This window comes from Coregonus clupeaformis, chromosome 28 (assembly GCF_020615455.1).
Source record: "Coregonus clupeaformis isolate EN_2021a chromosome 28, ASM2061545v1, whole genome shotgun sequence".
NCBI lineage: Eukaryota > Metazoa > Chordata > Actinopteri > Salmoniformes > Salmonidae > Coregonus > Coregonus clupeaformis.
The window spans coordinates 11,548,420-11,571,113 of record NC_059219.1 but is presented as its reverse complement, the minus strand read 5'-3'; the positions used below and the strand labels follow the sequence as shown (position 1 = coordinate 11,571,113).

Here is a 22,694-nt window from a genome sequence, read left to right as displayed (position 1 = left end):
TGGACACAGCCTTTAGCTGTGGAAGCCCCTGAGGTGCCTTATTGCTATTATAAACAGGTTACCAACATAATTACAGCAATTAAAATAATTGTTTTGTTGTATCAGTGGTAATATCTTCTGATATACCATGGCTGTCAGCCAATCAGCATTCAGGGCTCGAACCACCCAGTTTATAATGTACAATATGTCACCTGTTTCCACACACCTAGGCCTAGGCTATTGATAGATTCAAGACTAGGTCGTTTTTATTGATCTCAGATTCTCAGTTTGTCAGTGTCAAAGTAGCCTGTCATTTGATCATTTGTATGGTATTAAAAAAGATTCTGCTAAAGTCTGCAGTCATTAAAATGACATAGAATTGCATGAAATGTGTGTATAAAAGGTCAAATTCTTCCCTGATCAAAGTACAAAAAGATTTTCCCATGTATGCAATTTATACAAGCTCCTCTACTCTACTGCTTTATGCCACTACGCAAATGCGATGACATGCATGCACTGCTTTTCTAGAATGTTGTTGTTTTTTTCATCTGTTCCGGTACCTCAGAGCCCCCTAGTGAGCTCTCTCGCGCTCACTTTTTGTTCATGCAACTCCCGATTTACAACTTAAGCAGTGATCAAATCTATTTATTAATGCAAACTTTATGTTCAGTCAGTTCATTTGATGTCTATAAATTATGTATTTGAAGAGTGCAGTAGACTACATTTAAATTTTAGTCATTTAGCAGACGCCCTTATCCAGAGCGACTTACAGTTAGTGCATTCACATTAAGATACAGTGCCTTCAGAAGGTATTCACACCCCTTGAGTTTTTCCACGTTTTGTTTTGTTACAACCTGAATTTAAAATGGATTAAATTTAGATGTTTTTTCACAGGCCTACACACAATACCCTATAATGTCAAAGTGGAATTACGTTTTTCTTAATTAATTAATTAAAAATTAAAAGCTGTAATGTCAAATAAAATAAAATAAATAATGTCTTGAGTCAATAAGTACTCAACCCTTTGTAAAAAGAAGGAAGCCTGTACAGAATAAAAACATTCCAAAACATGCATCCTGTTTGTGACAAGGCACTAAAGTAATACTGCAAAAAAAATTGGCAAAGTAATTACCTTTTTGTCCTGAATACAAAGTGTTATGGTTGGGGCGAAATCCAATACAACACATTACTGAGTACCGCTCTCCATATGTTCAAGCATAGTGGTGGCTGCATCATGTTATTTACATTTCAGTCATTTAGCAGACACTCTTATCCAGAGCGACTTACAGTTAGTGAGTGCATATATTTTCATATTGGACCCCCGTGGGAATCGAACCCACAACCCTGGCGTTGCAAACGCCATGCTCTACCAACTGAGCTACACGGGTTATGGGTATGCTTGTAATCGTTAAGGACTGGGGAGTTTTTCAGGATAAAAAATAAATGGAATGGAGCCAAGCAAAGGCAAACTCCTAGGAAAACCTGGTTCAGTCTACTTTCTGTGGGATTATTGAAGATACTCTTTGAGGTGATAGGGTTTCAGATGTTTTCGGAAGATGGGCAGGGACTCTGCTGTCCTAACATCAAGGGGAAGCTGGTTCCACCATTGGTGTGCCAGGATAGAGAAGTGCTTTGACTGGGCTGAGACGATTTTGTTTCTGATAGGCTTTATCAAGCCCTAAAAGTCACCACTTGAGGGTGTCAGAGGCACAGAAATAGATAACATTAGGCTGTGCGCAAAATACCAGACTGTGGGGCAATACAGTCATTATGATGTTTAGTTGGTAAACAAGATACCATTAGTCAAGTTGACAGTGATGGGGGAAATAATCGATACAGTTACATATCAGGATATTATTTTTGACAATATATCGTATCGTTTTGACATTTTCGCAACATTATTTTTGCGCTAGTTGTCTGTACCTGCACCAAAACTCCAGTATTTACCCTTCATAGCTTGTTCCCCATCTTCTTTTTAAACAGGGAGCCAATTTGTTTTCAGCACTTTTATTTCCATGACTTATCAAAACTTGTTTTCTCATGGTTCTCTCTTGTCCCTCTGCAGCAGACATAATGGTGAGAAATATGTTTGGTATAAAAATAAATAAAGAGAGTCGACCCTCTATATATAAACTCCCAGTATAATTTATTAGGTAAAACACCAACGTTTCTGCATCACTGTGCCGTCTTCAGGGTGACCGAAACGTTGGTGTTTTACCCAATAAATGACTGGGAGTTTATATATAGAGTGTGGACTCTCTTTATTTATTTTTATAGCTTACAGTTTATTCCCCGTTAGTCAGCACCTCTACAAAAAAAATGTTCTCTTGGGGTGCGACAGCTCATGCTTTTTATTAGAGCAGTATGTTTGGAACATCGAATTGCAATAAAATCACAGTATCGAATCTCAATACATACAGAATCATGAGAATCGCAATACATTATATCGTATCGGCACCAAAGTATCGTGATAAAATCGTATCGTGAGGTCCCTGGCAATTCCCAGACCTAGTGGACAGTAGAATAACGTTGTTATATTCTCTTCTGTTCTGTTATATTCTTTTATTATACTGCCCATACTGACGGTTTTTCATACATTATGTGAAGCCCTAACAGATAATGATAATGATATCCATTTTACTAATGGTGATTTGATGATGATCTCTCCCACTTCTCAGATAACTAATGTACTTGGGAATAATGTAGGTTAGGACACTCATGACATCAATGCTTGTGGTTAGAAAATATGTACATTACTTTTTTACCCTCCTGTGACATGAACGTAAATAACCTCACGCGGTGTGGAACTGACCTTGGTTTGCCCATAGAAATATAATCCATTCTATTTATGTGGGTTTGCCTTGGTGGTTTACAAACGTTGAGAAAGATAGCACGTGAATGATCTCATAAACTGACCCCTTTGGGTTTCCATAGTGGCACTCCCCTAGACGTATAAACCAATCAAAAATGGAGAGTTTATTTTCCACTAAAACGTTCAGTAAATTTAACCCGTGATGTTCGCCCTAGCAAGAAGGCAGCAGTTCATGCTTGACACTGTTTTTCTTTAGGTTGTGCTGTTGCGCACATATTTAACGGACGTGCGTCTTTTCGTTTTGGTCTTTACACATATTTAACGGACGTGCGTCTGGTCGTTTTGGTCTTTATTGATGGACAACATTAATCGTTAATTGCGCCGAACGTCTAATGTCGATCTAAAGCAGCCCGCAGGAGGTAAAGCGGATTCCTCTGGTGCCCTCCCGCAATTATGGCGTCCGGATATAGGTACGGGTCGCGGACCATAGGCAAAAATGATGTGAACTACAGGATGCATTTCCGTATGATCAACGAGCAGCAAGTGGAGGATATTACTCTGGACTTTTTCTATAAGCCGCACACAATAACACTGTTAACATGCACAGTGCTCAGCTTGATGTATTTCGCATTTACAAGGTAAGTGAAGTGGCTAGCCAGCTGACTACCGGTAGTTAACATTAGCTAGCTATATGCTCTTTTGGCTAACGTTACTGACTAGGCCAACTGCCCGCGCAGCTAAGTGAATGTTTATGCAGTCGAAAAGTAATTTAGCTCGCTAGTATTTCCAAACATTGACATGTGTAACTAAGGTTTTTCGATTAAGTAGCTAGCTAGCTAACGACATGTAGTTAACTACCTAGCTAGTTTAAGTTCTCTGGTGCAGGACTGACCAGCTAGCTCCTATTTTCTCTCGAATGAAGGAGAATGTTTCATTTGCCTGTTTTACAATGTAGCAAGTGGGCTGATTTATTTGCTTTTTGTAGCTACATTGTGGCAAAGTGCCACGTCTATCTTTTCTATACTGTGGGGATGGATCTCCCATCCTGGTGGTCCATCGTTATCTGCAACATGCATCTAGCCATTTCCTACATCATGGGTGCGTTCAGTTCGATTAAACAATTGCTACGTTGCGGAACAGTTTGCACTGAACGTTATTGAACAGTCTTTGAGGTACTTTTGCGAAGTTTGTTGGGTGTGGCAGGCGGTGGTTGAAGTAATGAGTGACGTATTTAAAGGAGAGCGGTGCATTTTGAACTCACAACCCAACCCCTCCCGTTTTTCAATTGGTCGTTCGTACTGCACCGTTTCCACTACGTTTTTGCGTACTGAATGCAGTCCATGATGCACAGCTTGTCTGTGCCCAAATGGCATCCTATTCTTTATAGCGCCCTGGTCAAAAGTATTGCACTATATGGAATGGGGTGCCATTTGGGACAAATCCCTTATCTGCTGCTCTCATCAAGAGTGGTTTATCCCCAATAACCAAATGGAGTGGGGGGTGTCAGGAGTAGGTCAGTCGGCACTGATGAGTGAATTAATCATCTCAGTCCTCTCACTGATCTTTAATAAATGTGATTGAAGGAGAGCACAGTACAGCAGGCTATGTGGGGACAGAGGTGGAATAGAATTTGGGTTTCAAAGCCACCTGTCCCATCAATGCATCAGTTTTATAACAGTTTTTATCTCACTGACTCTGAAATGTCTTAATGCTGGTTTTGGTGTGCGTTAGTAATCCCTGCCTCTTGTTATGTTAGGGACGAGACAAACGAAGACGCTAACTTGTGGGTGGGCCTCATCCTGACCATCTCCTTCTTCCTGGTCATCAGTGTTCTGGCCTTCCCTAACGGTAAGGACAATGTTGTCCAAGCTGCTTCGGACATCAATGGCACCCTATTCCCTATATAGTGCACTACTTTTGATCTGGGCTGTGGTAAATGGGCTCTGGTCGAAAGTAGTGCACTATATAGGGAATAGGGTGCTAGTGTAACCGGTGTGAAATGGCTCCCTAGTTAGCGGTGCGCGCTAGTAGTGTTTCAATCAGTGACAAAACATATATTTTTTTTGTCATTTTTTAGCAGACGCTCTTATCCAGAGCGACTTACAGGAGCAATTAGGGTTAAGTGCCTTGCTCAAGGGCACATCAACAGATTTTTCACCTAGTCGGCTCGGGGATTAGAACCAGCGACCTTTCGGTTACTGGCACAACGCTCTTAACCACTAAGCTACCTGCCGACATCACTCGCGCTGAGATCTTGAAGTAGTTGTTTCCCTTGCTCTTCAAGGGTCGCGGCTTTTGTGGCGCGATAGGTAACGATACTTCGAGGGTGACTGTTGTCTGTGTTCAGAGGGTCCCTGGTTCAATCCCAGGTTGGGGTGAGGAGAGGGACGGAAGCAAAACTGTTACACTAGGTCCTGGTAAAAAGGTTGTGCACTATTTACAAGGCTGGTACAATAATATGTTGAGATAAAAATGTTGTATGTGTCAGACATCTCAACATGTCATTGTACCAGCCTTGGAACTCTTCTGTGTGGCTGAAGTTGTTGATTTCAATATTTTTTGACACATCTCTCTAGGACCATTTACCAGACCACATCCGGCGATATGGCGAATAGTTTTCGGTGAGTGACATTTTAAGTGACAAATATAACAATCCCTTTTTTGTATAGGCTTAGGCCTAGCTACCATTCCAGTTAACTTTGAATGAGCTTAACCATTAATTATCCACCCAATTCATGAGAGTTGGTGCTCTCTAGGTTTCTTTATAGGTTCCTTCCTTCTAGGGAGTGTTTCCTGTTTCCTGGCCGCTGTGCTTCTGCTTCGGTTGCTTTTTGGGGTTTAGGCCCACTTTGTGACAACTGTTGATGTAAAAAGGGCTTTATAAATTGATGGATCCAATTCTGCCCTGATTGAATGAGATTCCGCCTAATCTGTTATCTCTCTGTTATCGTCAGGCGTGAGTGTGCTGTACTTCCTGTTGATCTGATATCTCTCTGTTATCGTTTGGTCAGGTCTGAGTGTGCTGTACTTCCTGTTCCTGGTGTTCATCATCTTCCTGAACTGGGAGCAGGTGAAGAACGTCATGTACTGGCTCGACCCAAACCTGCGCTACGCCACCCGGGAGGCTGACATCATGGTGAGTAAACAGCAGCCTTGCTCTCCAATCAGTCTCTGTGGCTGCATCCCAACTCACCCTATTCCCTAAACAGTGCACTACTTTTCACTAGAGCCGTGGTCAAAACTAGTGCACTATAATAGGGGAATAGAATGCCATTTGGGACGCAGCCTTTCTTTACTATCAGTTTCTTATCTCTTAGCTATCAGTCTCTTTGTTAGCACATTGACCTCGGCTACATCCCGATTCTCCTGAAGTGCACGCTTGCACACTTCCCGTCATGCCTTTTAACAATGGTGACACTCCCTCCAGCCAATGGTGACACTCCCTCCAGCCAATGGTGACACTCCCTCCAGCCAATGGTGACACTCCCTCCAGCCAATGGTGACACTCCCTCCAGCCAATGGTGACACTCCCTCCAGCCAATGGTGACACTCCCTCCAGCCAATGGTGACACTCCCTCCAGCCAATGGTGACACTCCCTCCAGCCAATGGTGACACTCCCTCCAGCCAATGGTGACACTCCCTCCAGCCAATGGTGACACTCCCTCCAGCCAATGGTGACACTCCCTCCAGCCAATACTTAAAGTCTACTCTTTGGGGGAAAAGGGTGAAGAAACGGGATCCTCTTCTAGCACCAACACTCACTTCCTCATGCTGTTATGATTGGATGTTGTTGATGTCGTCTCTGGTCCCTGTGCTCTGCTTGTAGGAGTATGCAGTGAACTGTCACGTGATCACCTGGGAGCGAATCCTGAGCCACTTGGACATCTTTGCCTTCAGTCACTTCTGGGGCTGGGGCATGAAGGCCCTGCTCATCCGCAGCTATGGTCTCTGTTGGACCATCAGCATCACCTGGGAGCTCACTGAGGTACGCACGAACACACACACACACACACACCGAACACCCCTCCCCCCCTCCAAAGCACAAACACACACATAAAAGGAGTTAATTCCTCTCACTCTCCCCCTTTTCTCTCCTCTCCCCCTCTCCTCTCCTCTCCTCCTCAGCTGTTCTTCATGCACCTGCTGCCTAACTTTGCTGAGTGCTGGTGGGACCAGGTGATCCTGGACATCCTTCTGTGTAATGGAGGAGGCATCTGGATGGGCATGACTGTCTGTCGCTTCCTGGAGATGAGGACCTATCACTGGGCCTCCATCAAGTAGGTACCCATAACCCTAACCCTTGGCCTGTATCAAGTAGCCCACCCTAACCCTACCACTGGGCCTCCATCAGGTAGGTCCTCCTAACCCTACCACTGGGCCTCCATCAGGTAGGTCCTCCTAACCCTACCACTGGGCCTCCATCAGGTAGGTCCTCCTAACCCTACCACTGGGCCTCCATCAGGTAGGTCCTCCTATTCCTACCACTGGGCCTCCATCAGGTAGGTCCTCCTAACCCTACCACTGGGCCTCCATCAGGTAGGTCCTCCTAACCCTACCACTGGGCCTCCATCAGGTAGGTCCTCCTAACCCTACCACTGGGCCTCCATCAGGTAGGTCCTCCTAACCCTACCACTGGGCCTCCATCAGGTAGGTCCTCCTAACCCTACCACTGGGCCTCCATCAGGTAGGTCCTCCTAACCCTACCACTGGGCCTCCATCAGGTAGGTCCTCCTAACCCTACCACTGGGCCTCCATCAGGTAGGTCCTCCTAACCCTACCACTGGGCCTCCATCAGGTAGGTCCTCTTAACCCTACCACTGGGCCTCCATCAGGTAGGTCCTCCTAACCCTACCACTGGGCCTCCATCAGGTAGGTCCTCCTATTCCTACCACTGGGCCTCCATCAGGTAGGTCCTCCTAACCCTACCACTGGGCCTCCATCAGGTAGGTCCTCCTAACCCTACCACTGGGCCTCCATCAGGTAGGTCCTCCTAACCCCTACCACTGGGCCTCCATCAGGTAGGTCCTCCTAACCCTACCACTGGGCCTCCATCAGGTAGGTCCTCCTAACCCTACCACTGGGCCTCCATCAGGTAGGTCCTCCTAACCCTACCACTGGGCCTCCATCAGGTAGGTCCTCCTAACCCTACCACTGGGCCTCCATCAGGTAGGTCCTCTTAACCCTACCACTGGGCCTCCATCAGGTAGGTCCTCCTAACCCTATCACTGGGCCTCCATCAGGTAGGTCCTCCTAACCCAGCCATTGGGCCTCCATCATGTAGGTCCTCCTAACCCTATCACTGGGCCTCCATCAGGTAGGTCCTCCTAACCCTATCACTCGGCCTCCATCAGGCACACTACATGGTCACAAGCATTTTGCTACACCCGCTATAACATCTGCTAAACACGTGTATGTGACCAATACAATTTGATTTGATTTGATGGCCATAAGTATGTGGACACCCGCTCATCGAACATCTCATTCCAAAATCATGGGCATTAATATGGAGTTGGTCCTCTCAGAAACAAAACAGTATGGAAATTGAGTTCTCACATTTTACATTTTAGTCATTGATCAGATGCTCTTATCCAGAGCCACTGACAGTTTAGCTTTAGTTTAGTATTATCAGGCCTGTTGCTCGGTAACGAGGTGGACTTGAATTATTTATGTAATGGCATTGTTTTCATCCTAGTTAGCTGTGTGTTACTATAACAACATAGTACTTATCTTATTGTATGTCTGTCCACAAGCCTTTTTAACTCTTCTGCCCTTGTGTGTGTGTGTGTGTGTGTGTGTGTGTGTGTGTGTGTGTGTCTACCTGTCTAGGGACATCCACACCACCACAGGGAAGATCAAACGTGCTGCGCTCCAGTTCACCCCGGCTAGCTGGACCTACGTCCGCTGGTTTGACCCAAAGTCTTCCCTGCAGCGCGTCACTGGGGTCTACCTCTTTATGATCATCTGGCAGGTATTTCCCTAGTTTCAAATGTAGTGCGTTACTTTAGGGCCTTGGTCCAAATCTATCTGATCTGACCTGACCGGGGTTAGAAGTTGGCACTAGGTATATGGGGAGTTCTGCCTGGTGTGTCCATATTAACAACTCATCACTTAAAGAGTGAAAGACTAGCCGGATGACACGTGACTGGGTGGACAGTTTCTGGACGGGTGACAGCACCACACTGTGGGGTGGATGAATAATCTCCAGTGCTTTCCATCATTAGCCCAGGGTCGTATTCATTAGGGAACACCGTAGCACAACAGTTTTGCAATGGAAAATGAAAAGAGGCATTTGTTGTTGGACAGGTTTTAGGAGTCCCTCCCTGTTTCAGTCCGTTGTCTTCTGTTTGTTGCCTAATGAATACCACCCCAGGTCCCAGCCAGAGAGCCCACCATAGCTGCCAATACCCCTTCATCCTCAATACTGGCTGCCATGGCGATGAAAAGCTGCGCCGCTTTTTGTGTGGCGGTGAAATGGAATAGTCTTTCTCCGCTCTGTCTCCCGTTCCCAACACTCTGGGGGCTTGAAATAGTAATTACCCTGTCTGAGAGAGTAACATGGGGAGGGATGGGTGAGTAGGGGGGAGGGTACATAGGGTTGAGTGAGTACGGGGAGGGGAGAGCGAGGGTTGAGTGAGAGGGAGGTGGGTGGGTGGGTTAGTGAGTGGGAGAGAGCGAGGTTAGTAGAGGGGGAGAGAGCGGTTAGTAGAGGGGGAGAGAGCGGTTAGTAGAGGGGGAGAGAGCGGTGAGTGGAGGGGGAGAGAGCGGTGAGTGGAGGGGGAGAGAGCGGTGAGTGGAGGGGGAGAGAGCGGTGAGTGGAGGGGGAGAGAGCGGTGAGTGGAGGGGGAGAGAGCGGTGAGTGGAGGGGGAGAGAGCGGTGAGTGGAGGGGGAGAGAGCAGTGAGTAGAGGGGGAGAGAGCGGTTAGTAGAGGGGGAGAGAGCCTCAGGAGACTCAGCAGTAGCTACAGTTTAGCTGCTCTCTCTCCAGAGGGCTTCTAGACAGGCTCAGGGCCAAATAACAGACTACCTCTACACTATGAGACACACACACACACACACACACACACACACACACAGGCTCAGGGCCAAATAACAGACTACCTCTACACTATGAGACACACACACACACACACACACACACACACACACACACACACCCCACAGGCTCAGGGCCAAATAACAGACTACCTCTACACTATGAGACACACACACACACACCCACAGGCTCAGGGCCAAAGGACAGCGTAATGAGACAGTCTGGTTCAAGTCTCTTCATTATACTCTACTGTGGATAATGAGAAGCACAGGGTCAAACTGGGTGGTTGGGTCCAAACGTTGACATGATTCAGGTTTGTATTGTACAGCTAGGCTACAGTGGGGAAAAAAAGTATTTAGTCAGCCACCAATTGTGCAAGTTCTCCCACTTAAAAAGATGAGCGAGGCCTGTAATTTTCATCATAGGTACACGTCAACTATGACAGACAAATTGAGGAAAAAAATTCCAGAAAATCACATTGTAGGATTTTTAATGAATTTATTTGCAAATTATGGTGGAAAATAAGTATTTGGTCACCTACAAACAAGCAAGATTTCTGGCTCTCACAGACCTGTAACTTCTTCTTTAAGAGGCTCCTCTGTCCTCCACTCGTTACCTGTATTAATGGCACCTGTTTGAACTTGTTATCAGTATAAAAGACACCTGTCCACAACCTCAAACAGTCACACTCCAAACTCCACTATGGCCAAGACCAAAGAGCTGTCAAAGGTCACCAGAAACAAAATTGTAGACCTGCACCAGGCTGGGAAGGCTGAATCTGCAATAGGTAAGCAGCTTGGTTTGAAGAAATCAACTGTGGGAGCAATTATTAGGAAATGGAAGACATACAAGACCACTGATAATCTCCCTCGATCTGGGGCTCCACGCAAGATCTCACCCTGTGGGGTCAAAATGATCACAAGAACGGTGAGCAAAAATCCCAGAACCACACGGGGGACCTAGTGAATGACCTGCAGAGAGCTGGGACCAAAGTAACAAAGCCTACCATCAGTAACACACTACGCCGCCAGGGACTCAAATCCTGCAGTGCCAGACGTGTCCCCCTGCTTAAGCCAGTACATGTCCAGGCCCATCTGAAGTTTGCTAGAGTGCATTTGGATGATCCAGAAGAGGATTGGGAGAATGTCAGATGGTCAGATGAAACCAAAATATAACTTTTTGGTAAAAACTCAACTCGTCGTGTTTGGAGGACAAAGAATGCTGAGTTGCATCCAAAGAACACCATACCTACTGTGAAGCATGGGGGTGGAAACATCATGCTTTGGGGCTGTTTTTCTGCAAAGGGACCAGGACGACTGATCCGTGTAAAGGAAAGAATGAATGGGGCCATGTATCATGAGATTTTAAGTGAAAACCTCCTTCCATCAGCAAGGGCATTGAAGATGAAACATGGCTGGGTCTTTCAGCATTACAATGATCCCAAACACACCGCCCGGGCAACGAAGGAGTGGCTTCGTAAGAAGCATTTCAAGGTCCTGGAGTGGCCTAGCCAGTCTCCAGATCTCAACCCCATAGAAAATCTTTGGAGGGAGTTGAAAGTCTGTGTTGCCCAGCGACAGCCCCAAAACGTCACTGCTCTAGAGGATATCTGCATGGAGGAATGGGCCAAAATACCAGCAACAGTGTGTGAAAACCTTGTGAAGACTTACAGAAAACGTTTGACCTGTGTCATTGCCAACAAAGGGTATATAACAAAGTATTGAGAAACTTTTGTTATTGACCAAATACTTATTTTCCACCATAATTTGCAAATAAATTCATTAAAAATCCTACAATGTGATTTTCTGGAGAAAAAAATTCTCATTTTGTCTGTCATAGTTGACGTGTACCTATGATGAAAATTACAGGCCTCTCTCATCTTTTTAAGTGGGAGAACTTGCACAATTGGTGGCTGACTAAATACTTTTTTTCCCCACTGTATGTATTCTACTTCCTCATTTGTGGCTGAGTTCAGTGTGGTTGAAATGGGGCTGGGCTCGACGCTGACCTTTTTTTTACACGGAGCACGGGTGTACCTAAGATGAAAGATGTAGGCACACACAGAAATGTGGGTGCACAATGAGAAATCTTTTTCTAGGCGCACAGCCGCTGCTAAATAAAAATGACAGGTCACACAGCAATATATATATATATATATATATATATAAGGTCGTATGCCAGTACAATGGTGGCCCTGTAGAGCCCTGTGGGGATTGCAGTCTCTGTTGTCGTGATGGTGTCGGTGGTAACGCTCCATCTCTCTGTTTCTCCATAGCTGACGGAGTTGAACACATTCTTCCTGAAGCACATATTTGTGTTCCCGGCGTGCCACGCCCTCAGCTGGTGTCGAATCCTCTTCATCGGCATCATCACAGCTCCCACCGTGAGGTAGGAAACTCACCCCTCGCCTTGGGTGATCTACTCCCCCTCCTCTGTTCCTCCCCCCTCTCCTCTGTTCCTCCCCCCGCTCCTCTGTTCCTCTCCTCTGTTCCCTCCCCCCTCTCCTCTGTTCCTCTCCTCTGTTCCCTCCCCCCTCTCCTCTGTTCCCTCCCCCCTCTCCTCTGTCCCTCCTCCTCTCCTCTGTTCCCCCTCTCTCCGCTGTTCCCTCCCCTCGCTCCGCTGTGTCCTCCCCTCTGCTGTTCCCCCCCTCCTCTGTCCCACCTCTCTCCGCTATGTCCCCCCCCTCTCTCCGCTGTTCCTCCCCCCTCTCCGCTGTTCCTCCCCCCCTCTCCGCTGTTCCCCCTCCCCTCTCTCCGCTGTTCCTCCCCCTCTCCGCTGTTCCCCCCCACCTCTCCCAATCTGCCCCCCTTCCTCTTCTACTTAACCCTTTCCAAACCAGTCTTTGGAAAACTAATCAGTCATACCATCAAAGTTTGTCCAACAGCAGGACAACATCAGAGATCTTCTTCCATCTCAACATGTCTAGAGTTAATGGCTATGAGAGGACAGCACTGTGTCTGGTGAACTGGTTCACGTCTGTCTTTACATCCTGTATTGGTCCTGACCTGTTCTGTTGTTTTTCTCCCTGTGTGTTTCAGGCAGTATTATGCCTACCTCACAGACACACAGTGTAAACGGGTTGGGACACAGTGCTGGGTGTTTGGGTGAGTGTTGTTTCATTAGCTACTACCATGACAACAGTATACTCTGCTCTCTCCCATGTACACCAATAAACTACAATACACATTTACGGCTGCAATAGCCAACTGTCAGGTAGATTATTTACCTTTGGTCAACAACTGAACAGAGCTCTTTGACAGTCAGGTTTCTGCTGTTGGGCGGTGTAGTTGTATGTAAACTGTAGCAGTGTGAGGGTGAAGAGCTGGGGGCAGGAGATGGAGGCTAGGATGTTGTGAATGTTAACTGCTCTTCAACATCATGGAGGACCTGAGGAGCAGTAGCTGGATAGGGCTGTACACACACACACACACACACACACAGACACACACACAGACACACACACACACACACACACAGCCTGGCATTGAAGCACTACTTAACAATGGCCTCCATTATCCTTCAGCTAAACCCTGAGTATTAAAGACTGGACATATTAAAGTCATTACTAAGGCACATGGTGTAGGAATGTGTAGGGTAGAACACTCTATAATACTCTAATCACCGAGTCAGTAGATGTGTGTATTCTGAGTGTTATTGATGTTGTATCGATACACTTGTCACATGCGCGTGAAATGCTTACTTACAAGCCCTTAACCAACAATGCAGTTCAATAAATAGTGTTAAGAAAATATTTACTAAATAAACTAAAGTAAAAAATAAAATAAAAAGTAACACAATAAAATAACAATAACGAGGCTATATACAGGGGGTACCGGTACCGAATCAATGTGCAGGGGTACAGGTTAGTGGAGGTAATTTGTACATGTAGGTAGGGGTAAAGTTACTATGCATAGATAATAAACAGCGAGTAGCAGCAGTGTAAAAACAAAGTGGGGGGTTGGTCAATGTAAATAGTCTGGGTGGACATTTTATTAATTGTTCAGCAGTCTTATGGCTTGGGGTTAGAAGCTGGTAAGGAGCCTTTTGGACCTCGACTTGGCGCTCCGGTACCGATTGCCGTGCGGTAGCAGAGAGAACAGTCTATGACTAGGGTGGCTGGTGTCTTTGACAATTTTTAAGGCCTTCCTCTGACACCGCCTAGTATACAAAAAAAAAAAAAAAAAAAAAAAAAAAATATGTATGCACGCATGACTGTAAGTCGCTTTGGATAAAAGCGTCTGCTAAATGGCATATTATTATTATTTAGTATAGAGGTCCTGGATGGCAGGAAGCTTGGCCCCAGTGATGTACTGGGCCCCAGTGATGTACTGGGCCCCAGTGATGTACTGGGCCCCAGTGATGTACTGGGCCGTACGCACGACCCTCTGTGGATATTCTAGTGTTTTCCATGTTTAAGGAAATAAGAGATCGTAGAATCTTTTGTAGACAGAACATTTGTGAAACTTGTGAAATGGGATTTTTTTCCCACTGCCCAGTATATCCCATTTAAAATGCTGTCTATCCAGGTTTCCATTGTGCTTGGGGCATGTCTACTGTTCTCAGTATGTTTATTTTGGTTAGTGGTGATCTGAATATCTTACTTATTCCCTCTAGCTCCCAGTAGTCTCACCCCTGTCACCCTCCTCCCCCTCACTCTGTCCAGCTGGGTGACAGGTGTCATAGGATGCATCCCAAATGGTACCCTATTCCCTTTCTAGTGCACTACTTTTGACCAAGTTATGCACTATGGAGGGAATAGGGAGCCATTTGGGACACACTTATAGCTGGCTGATTACCCAGCAGCCTTAGCTGTAGTGTGTGACCTCTGTTTGTGTGTGTGTGTGTGTGTGTGTGTGTGTGTGTCTGTTGACATCACAGGGCCATAGCGTTCCTGGAGGCCTTGGCGTGTATAAAGTTTGGAATGGAGCTGTTCTCCAAGACCCAGGTCCTCTATGTGCTGGTGTGGCTTGTGTGTGTGGTAAGAACGGTCTCCACACAGCTCTCATGTACATAAACAAACCACTCTCCAAACAGTTGTCCAGGTCTCTTGTGAAAGAGGATCATCTGGTCTCAATGGGACTTTCTGCTTAGATAAAGGTTGAGGAAAAGTTGCCATGCCATAAATGTATTTCACAGTTGTCATGTAATAAAAGTGTGTATATACAGTGGGGAGAACAAGTATTTGATACACTGCCGATTTTGCAGGTTTTCCTACTTACAAAGCATGTAGAGGTCTATAATTTTTATCATAGGTACACTTCAACTGTGAGAGACGGAATCTAAAAAAAAATCCAGAAAATCTCATTGTATGATTTTTAAATAATTAATTTGCATTTTATTGCATGACATAAGTATTTGATCATCTACCAACCAGTAAGAATTCCGGCTCTCACAGACCTGTTCGTTTTTCTTTAAGAAGCCCTCCTGTTCTCCACTCATTACCTGTATTAACTGCACCTGTTTGAAGTTGTTACCTGTATAAAAGACACCTGACACACACTCAATTAAAGAGACTCGAACCTCTTCACAATGGCCAAGACCAGAGAGCTGTGTAAGGACATCAGGGATAAAATTGTAGACCTGCACAAGGCTGGGATGGGCTACAGGATGATAGGCAAGCAGCTTGGTGAGAAGGCAACAACTGTTGGCGCAATTATTTGAAAATGGAAGAAGTTCAAGATGACGGTCAATCACCCTCGGTCTGGGGCTCCATGCAAGATCTCACCTCGTGGGGCATCAATGATCATGAGGAAGGTGAGGGATCAGCCCAGAACTACACGGCAGGACCTGGTCAATGACCTGAAGAGAGCTTGGACCACAGTTTCAAAGAAAACCATTAGTAACACACTACGCCGTCATGGATTAAAAATTCTGCAGCGCACGCAAGGTCCCCCTGCTCAAGCCAGCGCATTTCCAGGCCCGTCTGAAGTTTGCCAATGACCATCTGGATGATCCAGAGGAGGAATGGGAGAAGGTCATGTGGTCTGATGAGACAAAAATAGAGCTTTTTGGTCTAAACTCCACTCGCCGTGTTTGGAGGAAGAAGAAGGATGAGTACAACCCCAAGAACACCATCCCAACCGTGAAGCATGGAGGTGGAAACATCATTCTTTGGGGATGCTTTTCTGCAAAGGGGACAGGATGACTGCACCGTATTGAGGGGAGGATGGATGGGGCCATGTATCGCGAGATCTTGGACAACAACCTCCTTCCCTCAGTAAGAGCATTGAAGATGGGACGTGGCTGGGTCTTCCAGCATGACAACGACCCGAAACACACAGCCAGGGCAACTAAGGAGTGGCTCCGTAAGAAGCATCTCAAGGTCCTGGAGTGGCCTAGCCAGTCTCCAGACCTGAACCCAATAGAAAATCTTTGGATGGAGCTGAAAGTCTGTATTGCCCAGCAACAGCCCCGAAACCTGAAGGATCTGGAGAAGGTCTGTATGGAGGAGTGGGTCAAAATCCCTGCTGCAGTGTGTGCAAACCTGGTCAAGACCTACAGGAAACGAATGATCTCTGTAATTGCAAACACAGGTTTCTGTACCAAATATTAAATTCTGCTTTTCTGATGTATCAAATACTTATGTCATGCAATAAAATGTAAATTAATTACTTAAAAATCATACAATGAGATTTTCTGGATTTTTGTTTTAGATTCTGTCTCTCACAGTTGAAGTGTACCTATGATAAAAAATTACAAGACCTCTACATGCTTTGTAAGTAGGAAAACCTGCAAAATCGGCAGTGTATCAAATACTTGTTCTCCTCACTGTATATACAGTGGGGGGAAAAAAGTATTTAGTCAGCCACCAATTGTGCAAGTTCTCCCACTTTTAAAAAGATGAGAGGCCTGTAATTTTCATCATAGGTACACGTCAACTATGACAGACAAATTGAGGGGAAAAAATCCAGAAAATCACATTGTAGGATTTTTAATGAATTTATTTGCAAATTATGGTGGAAAATAAGTATTTGGTCACCTACAAACAAGCAAGATTTCTGGCTCTCACAGACCTGTAACTTCTTCTTTATGAGGCTCCTCTGTCCTCCACTCATTACCTGTATTAATGGCACCTGTTTGAACTTGTTATCAGTATAAAAGACACCTGTCCACAACCTCAAACAGTCACACTCCAAACTCCACTATGGCCAAGACCAAATAGCTGTCAAAGGACACCAGAAACAAAATGGTAGACCTGCACCAGGCTGGGAAGACTGAATCTGCAATAGGTAAGCAGCTTGGTTTGAAGAAATCAACTGTGGGAGCAATTATTAGGAAATGGAAGGCATACAAGACCACTGATAATCTCCCTCGATCTGGGGCTCCACGCAAGATCTCACCCCGTGGGGTCAAAATGATCACAAGAACGGTGAGCAAAAATCCCAGAACCACACGGGGGGTCCTAGTGAATGACCTGCAGAGAGCTGGGACCAAAGTAACAAAGCCTACCATCAGTAACACACTACGCCGCCAGGGACTCAAATCCTGCAGTGCCAGACGTGTCCCCCTGCTTAAGCCAGTACATGTCCAGGCCCGTCTGAAGTTTGCTAGAGTGCATTTGGATGATCCAGAAGAGGATTTGGAGAATGTCATATGGTCAGATGAAACCAAAATATAACTTTTTGGTAAAAACTCAACTCGCCGTGTTTGGAGGACAAAGAATGCTGAGTTGCATCCAAAGAACACCATACCTACTGTGAAGCATGGGGGTGGAAACATCATGCTTTGGGGCTGTTTTTCTGCAAAGGGACCAGGACGACTGATCCGTGTAAAGGAAAGAATGAATGGGGCCATGTATCGTGAGATTTTTAGTGAAAACCTCCTTCCATCAGCAAGGCCATTGAAGATGAAACGTGGCTGGGTCTTTCAGCATGACAATGATCCCAAACACACCGCCCGGGCAACGAAGGAGTGGCTTCGTAAGAAGCAGTTCAAGGTCCTGGAGTGGCCTAGCCAGTCTCCAGATCTCAACCCCATAGAAAATCTTTGGAGGGAGTTGAAAGTCCGTGTTGCCCAGCGACAACCCCAAAACATCACTGCTCTAGAGGAGATCTGCATGGAGGAATGGGCCAAAATACCAGCAACAGTGTGTGAAAACCTTGTGCAGACTTACAGAAAACGTTTGACCTGTGTCATTGCCAACAAAGGGTATATAACAAAGTATTGAGAAACTTTTGTTATTGACAAAATACTTATTTTCCACCATAATTTGCAAATAAATTCATTAAAAATCATACAATGTGATTTTCTGGATTTTTTTTCTCATTTTGTCTGTCATAGTTGACGTGTACCTATGATGAAAATTACAGGCCTCTCTCATCTTTTTAAGTGGGAGAACTTGCACAATTGGTGGCTGACTAAATACTTTTTCCCCCCACTGTATCACTATTTATGTTAGCAGACCAGTCCTTTTCTAGTCAGTTAATGTACCATAAATAGCTTAGTCATTGGTAAGAGCACATGACTGTTGGACCAACCTACCAATGCTGTAGTTCTCCTAGTATTTGACATTAGATGGTGAAAGGATAAGTCTTCAGTACTGTGTTTGTCTTAGGCTACAGCTTTATCTATGGAATGTCAATGTGTTTGCAGCTGAATTTTGTGGCTGACATGTTGATTCTATTAGGGACTACTTGACTGGTGTATTCAGTCCAATGCATTCAGTACCCCCGCTATGTATTCACTTATATAGTTATTGTCAATGTAAATTTTTGTATTTTATGTTTGACTGTTGTTTCAAAACCAATTTCCTTCTAGGACGATAAAGTTGACCTTGAACTTACTGTGGCCTTAACTCTGTCTCCTCTCCTCCCAGGCCATAATCACATTCCTGTGTCTGTATGGGATGGTGTGGTATGCAGAGATCTATGGCCCCAAAGAGAAGGTATGCCTACATACCAGTCTAGATATGCACTACACTTCCTTGACTACAGTATGGTCCTGCTGCAACCTTTCTCTGTATACATGCACCTATTCATCATTATTATCACTTAGAACACATCTCCCTGGAACTGTGACTGTCCCAGGCCATTTAGAACACATCTCCCTGGAACTGTGACTGTCCCAGGCCACTTAGAACACATCTCCCTGGAACTGTGACTGTCCCAGGCCATTTAGAACACATCTCCCTGGAACTGTGACTGTCCCAGGCCACTTAGAACACATCTCCCTGGAACTGTGACTGTCCCAGGCCATTTAGAACACATCTCCCTGGAACTGTGAATAACCCAGGCCATTTAGAACACATCTCCCTGGAACTGTGACTGTCCCAGGCCATTTAGAACACATCTCCCTGGAACTGTGAATAACCCAGGCCATGTCTTCTAGCTGTCATTGTTCAGCAGCTCTATATTCTGTAGAAACTGTAGAAACTGAAAAAGAGCAACTGGTGGTGGACTCTGATATAGGTGCCTGTTTAGATGTATTGTAGGTGGAACTGTCCCGGTGTCCCTGTTAGAGGACGTAGAATGGGATACAATTCACACTTTATTCTCCTGAGTGGCGCAGTGGTCTAAGGCACTGCATCGCAGTGCTAACTGTGCCACTAGAGATCCTGGTTCGAATCCAGGCTCTGTCGCAGCCGGCCGCGACCGGGAGACTCATGGGCGGCGCACAATTGGCCCAGCGTCGTCCAGGGTAGGGGAGGGAATGGCCGGCAGGGATGTAGCTCAGTTGATAGAGCATGGTGTTTGCAACGCCAGGGTTGTGGGTTCGATTCCCACGGGGGGCCAGTATGTATTCACTAACTGTAAGTCGCTCTGGATAAGAGCGTCTGCTAAATGACTAAAATGTAAATGTTATTACCACACACCAGACCGACATTTTCATTACCACACACCAGACCGACATGTTACATTACCACACACCAGACCGACATGTTACATTACCACACACCAGACCGACATGTTACATTACCACACACCAGACCGACATGTTACATTACCACACACCAGACCGACATTTACATTACCACACACCAGACCGACATTTACATTACCACACACCAGACCGACATGTTACATTACCACACACCAGACCGACATGTTACATTACCACACACCAGACCGACATGTTACATTACCACACATGGCAAACAGGAAGAGGAGACTAGTAGTGGACGTGAAAGTGTTGTAGTGGTTTCCTGGATTGGAATAGAAAAAAATGGTGAGCTATGAATAGAATATGTTTCTAAACTCTTCTACATGAATGTGGATGCTACCATGATTACGGATAATCCTGAATGAATCGAAAAAAATAATGATGAGTGAGAAAGTTACAGACGCACAAATATCATACCCCCAAGGCATGCTAACCTCGCACCATTACAATAACAGACAGGGGGTTAGCATATTTTTTTTTTTTTGGGGTGGGGGGGGATATTTGTGCATCTGTGCATCTTAGTTTGCTTAATTGCATGACTAAGAACTTCTCTGCAAAAACGTTAACTCAATAAATCCGTAATGTTATCTTAGATTAATTCGGACTATTTTGAGGCATCTTGCTACGGCATCTCAAGTAGGACAAACAGTACTGTTGCCACTTTTTTTTCTCGTTTTTCAAGTGTAAGTCTCGGCTAGGCGCCAGCCGAACCGAAGCATGCTGCAGCCTTAAGTCCCAGGGCCAGAGAGGGGCTCTGAGAGAGAGGGGCTCTGAGAGAGAGGGGCTCTGAGAGAGAGGGGCTCTGAGAGAGAGGGGCTCTGAGAGAGAGGGGCTCTGAGAAGTACTCATGGCCAAATGGAAGGGTTTTCTACAGAAACCATGATTTGTGTAGAAGGTCGTTTAACCCTCATTTTTTCCACACCTGTGTTTTTAGTTACAACATAAACTAGCTGACTCTGTAGTTTAGCCTTAATGGAATATGACCTTGCGGTTCATCTGTAGAGAATATGACATTATGTCACAGCTCTTCCTCTGTAGATTGTTTACCTTGTATTCACTCCAATTACTTTGGGTATGTCTCAAATGGTACCCTATTCCCTATATAGCCTAGTGCACTACTTTTCACCAGGACCCTAGTGCACTATACAGTAAAGGGGGGAGGATGCCATTTGGGACGTAGCCTCTTGCCTGTGTCTGGATCAGCTGGCTGTTGGCTGTGTATCGTTCTCACAGCCATATGTTCATGACATGTCTGTTCTGACCCCCTCCTGTGTTTTACAGAGCTACTCTGAATGTGAGGACAGCAACTACAATGAGGACTTTGTGTCAGAACAATGTAAAGGTAACTATGGTGGCTCTATTCCTCCTCAACAGTCAAACACATGCAGATGATTATTAATGGGTTTCATATGTAATATGCCATTTAGTTATTTATGCCTCCCATTGTTGGGAAACTTGAGTTTCATCCAATCTGAGACTGGGAGGGTTGAGTGTAACTATAGTTTGGTAGTAGTCTGACCTCTAGTGGTTTGATTGGGGTACTTGCCTCTCTTACCCAGCAATCCAATGGAAACACCTCTACTTTCAACTATGTTCATCCATCGAAATGTGTCGTCCATTAGAGATGTCAAATTGTTCAACACAGACACAATATGAACATTTAAAACAACGAGAATCTTTCCCTCACTCACTCTGTTCTTTGGCTATGCCTGTTTGTTGTGTGTGACTTTATGATGGTGCTCTGTCCGTATATTTAGACGTCTTGGCTGCGTCTCAAATGGCATCCTCTTCCCTATATAGTGCGCTACCCAAAGGGCTCTGGTTAAAAGTGGTGCACTCTATAGGGAATAGGGTGCCATTTGGGACGCAGGCCATATCTTTAGACCTGTTTTTATATTGTATGACATCACATTTTCTGTGTTTCTGCATATGTACCAAGATGATGTTCTAATAAATCTAAACCTAATCCTAAACTTAAACCTTTTGCAGGAGAACTGCATTCTGAGGGTGAGACTACTCCCACCCGGCGGCGGGGGCGGAGCTCAGGGAAGAACAAATCCACCAATGGGCTGAGGAAGAAGTAATGCTAGGCCCGCCACCCAGGGTGGAGTCCCGCCCTCTTCTCCTCTCTGAACCCCAGACCACGGAGGAAGAGGTGCATGTTTGGGAGAGGCGGAAGAGAAGCGGGACTGAGAGAATGAAAGGAAAGATGCGAACACTTTCCCTGTTCAACATTTTTAACGTTCGGAGAACCACCCATCCATTAGAGGGGAGAGTGTGGGCCCAGGTTAGAGGCATGGTCAGTGGACAGGATAGACAGACGCCATGTCCATGCAGGGTTGTAGAGGAAGGAGAGAGGGGAGCGTGGTCTATAGATCAGATACCTACTGGTGGCTCACACGGTCAGAGCTCCTACCACCCTACTGCTGATCAGTGTGTGTGTGTCAGCGTAAGCATGTGTGTGTGTGTGTGTGATGGCAATATTGCTTATCCTCAGTCAGAACAGAAGAATGCATGTTACATTGTACAGGAGTTGGTAAATTACTGTGATTGGAGAACTACATTTATCCTATACGATATATCACTCATGTGCTTCAGTGCTTCAGCCCATAGAATTAGGAATTATAATACAAGAATAGACATGAACCTTCTTATGATGGTATGAAGGTTGTCAGCCATTTTGGTCAGGGAGTTGGTCAACCATGGTTAGCCAGTGCTGTGATAAGATATTGTGTAAAATAATGAATTGGAAGAATTTGTCTGCACTGTATGTTTGTTGGCTAGCTAACCAGACAGTTTTAGAGGAATGATTCCATTAATTTGTCAAATTAACTGTCAATATGCCAACATTCCATTCAAGCAATGCAGTCAATCCACAGCCATACACTGGCTGGTTGGACTGGTTGGAAATGCAACAAGTTGGCTACTGATATTGTATCATAATGGCACTCAGTTTTCCAAGAAAACAACATTTATGGTCTGTTTACATA

At 45.4% G+C, this 22,694-nt stretch overlaps 1 protein-coding gene across 1 annotated transcript; it reads left to right on the top strand.

Moving 5' to 3' along the window:
• The first annotated feature begins 2,987 nt into the window (after positions 1-2,987).
• Positions 2,988-21,902, top strand: LOC121556909 (phosphatidylserine synthase 1-like). Its single transcript, XM_041870793.2, has 13 exons — positions 2,988-3,429; positions 4,548-4,639; positions 5,368-5,412; positions 5,803-5,927; positions 6,619-6,777; positions 6,918-7,069; positions 8,619-8,760; positions 12,101-12,213; positions 12,864-12,929; positions 14,704-14,803; positions 18,641-18,709; positions 20,986-21,046; positions 21,694-21,902. The coding sequence occupies exons 1-13, from the start codon at positions 3,245-3,247 to the stop codon at positions 21,786-21,788; spliced, it is 1,404 nt and encodes a 467-aa protein (XP_041726727.1). The 5' UTR covers positions 2,988-3,244; the 3' UTR covers positions 21,789-21,902.
• The last annotated feature ends 792 nt before the right edge of the window (positions 21,903-22,694 follow it).